The 12,819-nt window shown below is 34.5% G+C and overlaps 1 protein-coding gene across 1 annotated transcript in view; it reads right to left on the bottom strand.

Moving 5' to 3' along the window:
- LOC136029512 (lysosomal-trafficking regulator-like) overlaps positions 1-9,635 on the bottom strand; it is a gene marked incomplete in the record, with an annotated part of 247,841 nt that extends 238,206 nt beyond the window's left edge. Inside the window, 3 exon segments of the mRNA XM_065707957.1 lie at positions 283-436; positions 4,252-4,328; positions 9,528-9,635. Of these exon segments, the coding sequence (XP_065564029.1) occupies positions 283-436; positions 4,252-4,328; positions 9,528-9,572 (276 nt within the window).
- Between the last annotated feature and the right edge of the window lie 3,184 nt (positions 9,636-12,819).

The following is a 12,819-nucleotide window of genomic DNA, read 5'->3' on the forward strand; positions in this document are numbered from 1 at the left end:
AATAAAATTTAAGGAAGAAAAGGATAATTCTACAGTCACTAGCAGATTTATATTTATATGGGTACTCCCTAAAAATGAATATGAAAACCGGAAACTAAAAGAAGACACGATAAAATAGATTCTCAAATATTTTAAGACCATATTTTCGTGCTCAAATATAGAAAATATCCAGAAATTTTTCCCATCCAAGAATCAACCTGCAAAGTAACTTTCCCTTGTTGTCTCTTTAGAGGACTCGATGAAATTTTTCCTCGAAAAGGTCCTTTAAAATTCATGAAATACCTCCAACTTGTTCCATAGCATATAGCTGATGATTTTCCAGCCTTCTCCTTTGAGCATATAACTTAGTATGGAATCGCTTGAATCCGTGTCAGCACAAATACCAAGCACCGTTTTTATAAACTCGTATCCAAGGGTATTGCATAGGTTTTGAATTCTAAAAAAAAAAGAGATCTATTAAATCAACACATCAATCATAAAGAGCTACGCCAAGGCTGATACGTCACTGTTGAGAGGATGGAAGAACAACAAAGTAGATTATTTCAAGCGGAAAAAGAGAGACGGTAAGGGGGGACGAATTCGGAGCACGAATATAACAAAATTATTCTGGTTAATTTCTCGCCAATGATATATTAAAAGGCAATATGTTGCAAAACATAAATTCCAAGAGTAGAAAACGCAAAAAAAAATGTGTCAAGATTAGTTTGACTGTTTCTAAGGACGAGTGAGTTGTGTTAGAAATTTTTTTTTTATTGTCTGAGTTGCAACAAAAACAATGTTGATATCTTCTTTTTCAACTAAATTTGTGAATGAAGTAAAAGTTATAAAAAACATTTCCAAAAAAATTCTAGCTACCTTTCGAACTGAATTTAATAGAAGACAACGGCTTAGAGGAATCAAAAAAATAGTTCCATGAGTCTCAGCGTTGGATAACATCTTTTGAGTTACAAAAGCTGACTTGATGCAGAGTTAGATAGCGCTGAATACGCTCCTTAATGGAAAAACTACCACACAACGCCTTTTGAGTTAGCAAAGATTTCTTGAGGAAGCCTTAGATAGCCCTTTTTAAGTTCTTTGACGGTAAAACTACCTCACAACGCTTTTTGAGTTAGCAAAGCCAACTTGAGGTAGAGTTAGGTAGCCCTTAATACGTTCCTTAATAGACTGTCAAGTGACACATGCACAAGATGTCCAGGCCTGGTCTCCCTTTAAATCCTATAGTTGTTCTGACTTTTCCATAATTTTCTTTGTTGAATTTCTATTCAACTTTGCCATCATTAAATGGTCTTTACTTTGAATAGAAGAAACAAAATAGACAAAATTTTACCCTACTGATTGCCAACATTTAACTTCATTTGCATTTGTAAATGAAGAGTTAAAACATAGGTGTAGGCAGGCTAACCGAAAAGGGGAGGCAGGCAATACAAGATAAGACTTAACTTTTAATAATACTGAAAATAAGATATTTTCAGCTAATTTTGCCTTTCACGTCCGACCAACCTCCAGAAATACAAGCTAGCATTAAAAAAAAACAATAAGACAAGTAGCAACTTGAATATATAACAAAGCTATGGCATACTGGGAGGGGGGATTCCACAATTCAAAATTCGTCAGAAAGACCACTACCTCTCACGCTCCTTTTGAAACAACCTAAATAAATATCTAGAAACCTAACTGGCGTCAGGTTTTTACCAGCCCCCTCTCGATGCTAGAGTTTTGAGAGGAATAGTTCTCCAGGAAACTACACTTAGTTCTTTATCTTCTTTGTTGTTTTTGTGAAAGCCATTTTTTCTCTTGTTCGCTGTTATGGTCTGAAATTAAATCGCTTAAATTTTGCACAAGATTTGGCATTCCTTGAGCATGCAGACTTTTTTTTCCTTTTGTAGCTCTTTACTTTTACAATAGATTACGTTAAAACTCTTAGATTATGCTTAAACACGCAAAGAACTTTTTTCAAAATTACGGTCTGAAATGGCCAGATCATGAATTTATTTCCATTGTGTCCTATATGTCTCACGGAAGAGGGTGATGAGTCTTCAGGCCATAGATACACACGTTCCATCTGTAATGATATTATTAGAAGATACTAACTGGTAGGGGGCTGAAGACACACACAAAAAAAATACAACCGGGTCATAACATTATTTTAGATAAGTCAGTTGGATCGATCAAAGAGGACACACCCCTCCTCAGCATACATGCATTGGAGTAATCTCATGGACGACATGTTTTACATAAACATTGGTCCTTCCATAAGTTGAACAACAATACCAAGTATGAGTAAACAATATTTGTACAGCAATAAAATGACAAAGCTAATCATTATTTGTTTAAAAAGGGTATCTTTAAAGTTTCTGAGTCAATAAAACAACTTATTTCAAGCGCAAATGTATAATAATTTCTAACTAGATTTATTTTAAACATTCTGCATCAAAAGCATCTCAACTGTACTCAGCAGACCTTTATACGGGGATCTTGAGCTGTACAAAGCCCATCAAGATGGTATCGATTTCCTGCTACATTGGCCATAGGATAGCACCATCTGGTACAATAACATTACGAATCCTTTGCTTCAAATCAAAAATGTCATGTATCTTTCATGATAGACAATATCTTTTATGTAATCCTACGAAAAGAATTTTAAAGAGCTAATATCTGGCAAACACGGTTTACGTTGAGTTGAAACCTATCGCATCCCTTCCAATCCATCGGTTTAGGTATGCTTGACTGAGGAACTGACAAACATGCAGTCACTAAGGCAGTAGTGCACCATCTTCCTACATAATGATAGTTGGTTGTAGGTCAATTAGTTTTAGCGCCACATATTCGGTCGCATCTGCGGTCATTGTCCATATATTGAATGAAAATCAATATGTTGAAGCCAATGATTCAATTACACGTGGTTCCACACCAAACATTTAGTCTACTTATAGACTATGAATGCGAAGCTCACTAGTGAAATTGCTGTGTTCTGATCCCTAGGTTCTTCCACTGTGTCTGTTTATTTTCACCAGACCATGAGAAGTAGCCTCGTTACTAGATAAACTCGTTTGAGGAATGCTTTATCCTCAGTAACCCGCTCCAATATATTCAGTCCATGCTCTTGTTGCTTGGATTTGTCAATTGCCTTAAGCACCTGCAACTGCAATTGGTATGTATTCAACAGCAAGTTCCTATAGAAGACATTGTATACTAATAAAATATCTCAAAGACCATTATTGAACAAAAGGAGATCGCATGCAAACATCTCATCACAGCCTTTGAAAAACATTTATTTTTTCATTTATTTTTGTAAAAGACTTTATGGACACCATTTATCAACAGAAAATAATTAAATAAAAAATAAGCTTTCAACTGAGAGGAGCAACATTAAAACTTAAAACAAACATAAATTATTACATATATGACGAGGTTCACCGCCTCATCAATATCTCGCTCTCAACACTAAAGTTCAAATTTTGTTTCAAATTCTTTAAAAATGACCCCTGAATCACAAAGGCCGTTTAATTAGAATAAATAGCTCTTTTGAAAGTACTAAAAAAACTTAACCGCAAAGAGCGAGGTACTGACGAGGGGACGAACACCCTCATATACGTAATAATTTCGGTTCGTTTTAAGTTTTAATGGTTCTCCTTCTTTCAGTGATTTTTTTTATTTAATTTTCCGATCGTTTTTTAAATAATGCTGGGAAATCTGGCATCCCCTTCATGGAAAAATTTCTTCCTCATGAAAAATTCCTCCATGGGAAGATCCTTCCCCGTAACATTTTTTTGGTCACTTAAAAAGGGCACCAGAACTTTTAATTTCCGTTCAAATGAGCCATATTGCGATAACCTAGGACCACTGAGTCAATATGATCACCCCTGAAAAAAAAATTAACACGCATCCATGATCTTTCTTCTGGCAAAAATATACAAAATTCCATATTTTTGCAGATAGAAGCTTGAAACCTCTATAGAAGGGTTTTCTGATACGCTGAATCTGACGATGTGATTTTCATTAATGCTTTATGACTTTTAGGGGGTGTTTCGCCCTTTTTAAAAAATAAGGCAAATTTTCTCGGGCTCGTAAATCTTGATGGGGAAGACTAAACTTGATGAGACTTATACATTTGAAATCAGCATAAAAATTCAATTCTTTTGATGTATCTACTGGTATCAAAATTTTGATTTTTAAAGTTTCGATTACTATTGAGCCAAGTCGCTCCTTACTTACAGTTCGTTAATACGAACTGTTTGATACTATACTTACTTAGGGGTTGCAGCATGTGAAGAAGATGTCACCAAAAATTCGTGCAGGAAATTCCCCAAATGAGCTTCTTGACTTTTCTGAAACAGAAATCAAAGTATTCAATAACAATGATGTAGGAAGGTTGTAATAACCAAGCTGATTCAGACTCACATTCAGTATTAGGTAACTTCGAACGTGTTAGAAGCAGTGTATATCAGGGGACTAAGCTCAATCCACCATGATTTAGCTGATACGTTTTATGGATGTAAGGGATTAATCTTGGCATTAATAACATTGCCCAAATAGGATAAATAGCAGTAATATGCCAACATTTTCAATTTCCACATTTTAATACCAAATTCATCTAAAGCATTGTCCATAATGGCCTTGCATTATAATATCCAAATATTTCATCATTTTTCATTTTGTCAGTGCATTTTATATAATGACAGCTCACTTAATCAAGTTAATGTACATAAATAATCTTCTTCACTATGACAATAATTATCTACCAGCATTACCTAGAGTCAAGGAGAAATTACATAATAAAATTCCTTTATAGGTAAGGAGGGAATTTCATATAAATTATTTGCAAGTTTTATTTATTCATAACTCATGCTGCAATATATATTTAACGCGTTAGGTTCATAAAGTTTTATTTTATTGAGGATTCCTTCCAGGGGGGAGCGGTACCAAGAAAACTATATTTTTATACCTTTAGGGCCCTTGACCCTTTTTGCATATTGGGGTCACTCAGACAAACTTTGTGGAGAAAAGCCCCCATCTTCCTATGGTTATGAAGGATAATATTAAGTACAACAGCCTCAACACATTAGCTAATTAAACTAAAAAATGAATTAAACTCATAATCATCACATGCTCCAGATATGTGAAAAAAATTAAAATAATGTGATCTAAAAAATATTTTTATTGGAAAAAACTTAAAATATAATTGTCTTATTATATTCATGAGTATCAAACTGAACTGGCTTGGAAGAAGACTTGGTTGAGAAGCAACATTTTTCCTATACAGAGTATTCTAAAATCTGATGAGCTTCAAGAGCCATAGTTAAAGAGACGTCCCTGCAGCAGGTTACATGCACATAGCTTATCTTATTTCAATGGAATAAGCCTAAATATAATTTATAACTATACTGTATGTTTTTTCTAAGCTATACATTTCTGCAAATCTTCTTTTTTTTATTTGGAGTTATGGGCTTCAAGTTAGGCCTGGTCTTGCAGGAACAAAATTACAGGGGCAATATTCAGCTATAAATCTAAATATGCTGAGAAAGTCATTTTGCTCTCTAGATATTTAAGTATCAAAATGAAAACCTCCTTTCAGCCATTCCACATAACTAGAACAACTTATTCCTTTTCTTTATCATTGGACAGAGGTCATTCAGCACTAGTAGTCCCCCAAGCTGCGCCAAAAATGGTGGCAGTGCGCCACCAATAATTTCTAGTGCTGAATTATTTTCTAAGATTACTGAGAGAAGAACATAACGCAAAATCCACTATTCAATGGCATATACAAAAATTTTTAATTCTCCTCAAAATGGTTTTGAATTTACTTGTCTACTATAGACTTCAGATTATGTTTTACTCATTTCTGTCTTCTTCATTATAATATAATAATTTTTAATTAAAATCAGTTTCGACTTACCCTGATACTCCTAAATTACCTTCTTTATAAATGTTTTCTTCTTTTGGTTGAAAAAGTAAATTTAGAATTTTCACCAATCTGCTAAGGTCAATAAAATTCAACACACCAGTCAATACTACAGCTAACATTGGCTAACTGGCTAACTAAGACGCATTTTATTTCCAAATTTATATTGCATTACTACTATGTGAGAGTATCTAATCATGCAGCAATGAGAAATAATAGTCACACTAGCATAGATAGTGAGATGTTGGAAAGTATCATCCCCCTTTTTATGTAGACTAATTACTGACTATTTAAGTTCTAATGCTGTTCTGTACTCTCAGAAAAAAAAATTATTTGATTTCTATTCATTTTCACTATCATATCCACTTTAATCCTCCTTTACTTTATGCTGAAGTTTTATTTTTGCATTTACAATGGTTCAAAACTGAAAAAAAAAACCTGAAAAAAACTGTCCTTTTAATATTTTTAAAAGGGGGCCTAAAATATGAACATCATTACCCTCACTACCCTGACATCATCTGATCAAGCAACTTCTTTTTCTTTGATGTTTGATTATGAGAAAATTTGGAACTGCAGCTCTTCTGAGAAAACCGCAAGGCCACATTCAAACAACTGATTGGGGTAGCTGACCCACTGACAGCACCTTACTTTACAGCCTTCTCTTCAGCTGCAGCTTGTTATGTTTATATTTTTAGAGGATTATTCAATGAAAAAATATTATTATCAACAATATAGCACCAGGAAACACTGGACAAGGCCAAAAAAACAAAGAATAATAACTAAATAGGATCAAATAATAAGATTTACATAAAAGCCACCTAAGAGTATAGTGCGAATCAATCTTTTATTGCACTATAAAATACTCTATAATAGTCGAGGGAGTAAAATTCTGGTACTTGTATGATATACACCCTACCTAATGTTCTTCATCTAAGTAGAGCATGATGAACCTCTCTGATGCTCAATCCTAATGATATATACCTAAGTATGATAAAAATGTAATGCTTTAGAAACAGATTTGGGCTATATACTTGCAAAATAGGGAGGGATTAAGGTAAAGTATAGCAAGTCTGTTTCACTTATGCTCAATCCTTTAGTTTGCAAACAGTGTTGAAAGGAAATGGATGTTAAAGTGAAGATTTGACATTCCATTAGAAGTATCAAATCTTCATTTTAACATCCATTCTCTTCAATATAGACCGCAAACTAAATGAATTTCGCAAACTCAATTTATTTCATCCAAACAAAAAAATACATTGACAAAAAAAAACAGTCTGACCTAAATTCTAATTACATGAAGAACATACTTCATCTAACATAGTATTTGTACTTGTATATCATACAAGTACCAAAATTACATTGCACAGCCTAATTGCATACATAGACCAAATATGTATCCTCCTGCTGAAGAGATACTAGAAGTAACATCGTCTCTCAATAGTATTAGGAGGAGCCGATCACGAGAATTTGGCCCTAAAAACTGCAGCTTTAAAAGTTTCCAGAACCCCTTCCCCAAAGAAAGGAGATATACCGACTTCCCTAACGTTCCTAGTACTTGTAATTAGGCGTGTAATAGTACAGTAGTGGATAACTGTCCCTCCATTTTGAATGGACTGTGCAATTTAATGTTTAGAGATAAATATGGTACCATGTGGTAATGTGACCTTTAAAATCAGGACGATAATCATATAGTTTTTTAGAAGTCCCAGACCAATCAGCTATCTCCTAAATTTCTGCCAAATTTGGGTTAAAATTAAATATTTATCTATTTGGAATTACTATAACTAGGGGATTCTTTTGATATAATTAATGTCATCACAATTTCATTCTTTAGAGTTTCAATTACTATTGGAATATGTATATGTCATGTGTATGTAGTTTTCTCTTTGTTGCCAGAATTTCTAAACATTGATATTTTTAAACTTGTGAAGATAAATACCTTTTTTGGGAAAGGAAATTTAAATCCATTGGAATTCTGCTCAAAACACAGGTAACTTACTTACGTTCTGGTCACTTGAGCCTCGTCTTGGTGCTTATCGTTTTGTTATTGCCAGATCAGTTATGGTAGTGAAAATACATGTGTGGTATTTACCCCCCCCCCCCCTCCTCAACAAAATACTCCTGGAAAATGCCCTACAGCAGAAATACCCCTCTTAGAAAATATCCTCCCCACAGCTGGTTGGTCTTTAATCACTTTTGACTTATAAAAAAGGACCAGAACTCTTAATTCCTGATTGAATGACCGTCCTTCAATACCATGAAGTAAAGATTATATTACCTATACAGCAAAGCATATTAGTCCATAAGCCCTGTAGGCAGCAGTGCAAGGTCTGTATACTATATTTATTTAATAAACCTTGTTTGATGTTTTGTTTTTGAGTTTTATTACTCTTTGTTGAATAAATATAGAATACAGGAAGGCTCATGGACTAATATGCTTTGCTCTATAGGTAATGTTACCTGTAAGCAAGCCCACTTAAAGCATTTTTGGTCTTGTTGGAGGGGGATTTTAGAAAGCTAAAAAATGGATACACTTCTTTAATAATGACAACAAAGCAATATACAATCATCAGAATCTTGCTACATGCAGTAATACACACTTTAGAAAGCTTGTGATGAAACTAAACATTTACCAGAAACAGGTCAGTTTTCTTTAGTAGGCTACATCTTTTGTCTTTATGGTAATATATGGATCATTTTTCTACTTGGGAAAACTGGCTCCAACTTTGACACCAGTATTTTGACAAAATTATGCCACTGCTTTGTATACATAAGTATGTATTTTAATTCAGACTTGTAAGACAAACAAGCTAACAAAGGACTACTCTATATCCTCAATTAGACAGTTGAAAAGCAATAGGGTAAAATTCTAGTTTACTGACTTCTTGCTTTCTTGGAAAGGGGTTGGGTTAGGAAAATAAAACTTTCAGGGATGGGTCTACAAGCTAAAGTATGTCCTGGAAAGGTATTTTAAAGTACCCACTTCTACTCCTTCTCAATCCTGAAATTTGGCTAGGCCTACATGACAGGTCTGAACCTATTGAAATTTTGACAAAACAAACATTTTACCTTAATTTTCAGTTACCAGTTACTTTTCCTCTGCCTTTAGTTCTGAAAATGCAATTCCAGTTATTTAAGTAGAATTCTGAGCCACATCATTTTTTTTTCAAAATGTATTTGCATGTAGACTATTTAAAACCTTATAAATTGGGATTGAGCAAAGTTGGGAAGCTGAAAATAATTTTGCTGTACTTCATTCAAGCAGAAGATCTATTTTGCAAGGTTTTACTTTTAAAACACACATATTTTTGAAGATCAGGACCCTCTAGAGGGAGAGGGAATGGAGGTAGGTAGGCTACTTCAAAATATCTTACCAGGACATACTTCAGCCTGTAGACCCATCCCTGAAAGTTTCATTTTACTAACCTAACCCCTTTCTGAGATAGTCTAAACTAGAATTTTACCAGCAATAGGATTTTTAGCATTGCCATTAAGTTGTTACAGGTAATTTTTTGGATTGCAAACAAGCATTCCACTTTTACTCTCATTAAACTAAGAACCATATCTTATAATACAATTTATTCCATAGCCAACAAGTAGTTTTTAGGCTGATGGTGTATTTTACCTGTCCAGTCCTGCTTGCTGTCCTCCACAGATCTGAAATAGACATAACTGAAATATATAAATATTTAGTTGCCTATCCATATAACGCTGCTTTTTTCCATGCAGACAAGTCTTTTGTTTTTAGATCTCTAGAGAGCCATCTACATACAATTGCGTATTGGTCCTAGCATGCCCAAAGAAAGATTTTTTTTGTAATAACCAGTCGTTTAACCAAGGAAATACAGAAGAGACTACAGACCTTCATGACCTTGAAGCAATCTGGGGCCAATAAGTTGATTTTACAGCTACTTCACGAGCATATAGAGCTTCTAACTTTGAAAGACAATAACATTCAACTTCCATGAAGGAATAGCGTATATTATCTTATATCGTCCCGCAGACTGATTTTGTTACTTCCTTATTTCAACATATATTTCATATATGAAATATATTTCGTATAATATCTTATTTAACATATATTTTTTGTTACTTCTTAATTTTTCAAATTTGATCTTAGGTTCTTGGGCGTGATTTTGAGAGGGCAATTGTCTAGTCAAGTTCCGACCTTGTGAAAGTTTGGATATTTGACACAACAAGATGAAAAAGTTGACCCTTGTGTCTAACTTTGATTAGGCTGTATTCCTTTTTTTAACTGTAATACAATTTAATATTCTCTTTTTTGTGTCTTTTAGTTATTTGTCACTATAATAATAATAATTTATTTTTGACCCGCTACAAAAAATCAAAGCGGAGTATCAATAAAAGAAACAAAACAAATACTACACAAAACAGAAAAAACAAGAAACTAGAGCAAACGAGTAAGGCCTCTGTGGGCGGGGAGATACTTAAAAGTAGGTCCTATGGTCCTTGGAAGTTTAAATCCCTACCTTGCAATCTTTCTTTAATTGCAATCCTGATATTATATTGCTATTCTCCATACTCCATAGTTTGTTATAATTTTTATCCTATGACATAAGCATAGCAAGTAAATACAAAAAGATATTTTAGAATAATCTCCTTACCCAGTTCCAAGAAATACCGAAAATTCCTGAATAGTTTTTTCCCAGTACTCATATAACTGAACCTTCGTGTAAATGAACCGTCTACAACTGAGCCCCATTTAACTGACCCCGCGTGCAATCTACCTTATTTAGCTGAACTCCCATGCAGCTAACCTTAGTGGAACTGAACCCGATTTTATTGGAGTTCTGTGCACCTCAATCTAAGATAACTCAACCCTCGTGCAACTGAACCCCTGTTTAACCGGACCTCTTTGCAACTCAACCTAATTTAACTGCACCCTCACTCAACTGAACCCAAGTTTAAATCAACCCTTTTACAGGTCAAACCACATTTAAATCAAGCGCTGTTTGACTCAGCTCAACCGAAGGCCTAAGAACAATTTTGAACAACCTCTAATTAGAAACTCAAAATTCGATTCTCACTTTGCTAGCAGTTTTTAGCTTATATTATCCTCTTTGCGTAACCCGTGATCTTTCACAAATTGAAAAAAAGCTTTAGTAATGGATCTATCACCAAAATCATGGCCAGATAAAGTATTCTTTGGTTTTATTGCAGATTAGGAGTAAGGCTTTCCAATTTGGGTAAGGTTTTGCTAAAGGGCAAGTGAAGACTTATACCCGGTTACCTAAACTCTTTCAGCTTGTCAGTTGAAGCTACGTAAAAGCATTTTGTTTGGGTCATACCACATAAAATCAGCCTGAAAATGACATCCGAGGAAATAAAACATAATTCAGAGAACCTCGGATGGCCACCTATTTCAACACCTTAACAATGTTCCAGTGACCCGCTAGTGCTGGATAAAAAAAAAAAAATAAAAGAAAAAGAAGACACACTGGGATATCAAACACTTCTTCGAAATTTCAAAATATTTGTTTTGTAATTAATTTTAGTGATGAAATGAAAATCAATGGCATTTATCATTAACGAATCAGCTTCGTTTTTGAAAATTTTTTTCCTTTTATGAATGTTTCTCAAAACTCTTTTTTCCAATAGCAAGGTTGACTTGGAAAAAGAGTATTCCAGAGGGAGATTTTGAACACCAGTTTAAGGGCATTCAATCAAGGAGATTTCAGTGGTAGACCTTCTACGATTTCAAGCCTTTAAAAATGCCCCCCCCCCCCTCGGGGCTTGTTGGTCTCCAATCACTTTCGATTTATATTAAAAAGACTTGATCTCTCAATTTCTGATCTAATTGGCACCCTTTGAATTTTCTACGACTATGAGGTAGAAGTGTGGATGAGGAAGGGACAGTCTCCCTCCTATAAAGAATAAATTCTGCTCATTTTGGGGTTTAATCTTGTTCCTTACTTTCATAATAACAGCAGAGACCAGAAATATTCCCGAAATCATAACGGAGTAGATATGAATTTCACGTTTTTAAAGTTTCTTTTGTCAAGTTACATTTCGCCGGGGAGTTTTCTGCAGGGGGAGGGATTGTCTTGGGAAATTTCAATGGGGAGTGAATTTTCAGGTATAATATCCTTACAGCAAGGATGTATTTTCTAGGAGCGAGGGGGGGGCAAATGGATAGAACCATATTTTCACCCTCTTTAAGAGATTTTCAGTATAAGCACTGCCGCACTTCAGGTGACAAGAGTACCTCATAGTACCCTTGCTCGATCGAACCGCCTTCAATAAAAAATATTGCACGGAGGAAAACGACTACCATTTTATGTTACTATGACTACTTGTTACTGTAACTATGTTTGACAAACTGTTACTGTGATTACTATTAACAGCGACTACTTGCGGCTGTGACTGTTTACGACCGTAACTACTTACGAATGCAACTATTTGCGACAGTGAATGTGACAACTTGCGACTGCTTTGAGGAATATTTACAACCGTTACTACTTTTACTACTATTACTGCTAGTCCGATTGTGAATGTGACCACCGAAAACATACGAAATCTCAAGGTGAGACCTTCGAACTGACCAGTTCAATGTCACCTTTTGTTTAATTCCTGTAAGTCCCCCTTTCCCTGATTTGCTTACAAATATAAGTCCCTACCTCCATCATGACTAGTAAGGCAGGTTTTATAATTAACCGCTTTGATTTAAAGAATACTAAGATTCCTGACGATGTAGACAAAATAATGGAACGTATCAAAATTAATCTACTGTTATTGCTAAGGTCGTTTAGGGTGAATTAACTTATATCAAACAGTTCGTGGTAACGAACTGTAGTAAGGAGCGATCCGGCTCAATAGTAACCAAAACTCTAAAAAATTGAATTTTGATATCAATAGCTACATCAAAAGAATCGCATTTTAATGTTGATTTTAATTAT

The sequence above is a fragment of the Artemia franciscana genome, chromosome 7, assembly GCF_032884065.1.
Source record: "Artemia franciscana chromosome 7, ASM3288406v1, whole genome shotgun sequence".
In the NCBI taxonomy this organism is placed as follows: domain Eukaryota; kingdom Metazoa; phylum Arthropoda; class Branchiopoda; order Anostraca; family Artemiidae; genus Artemia; species Artemia franciscana.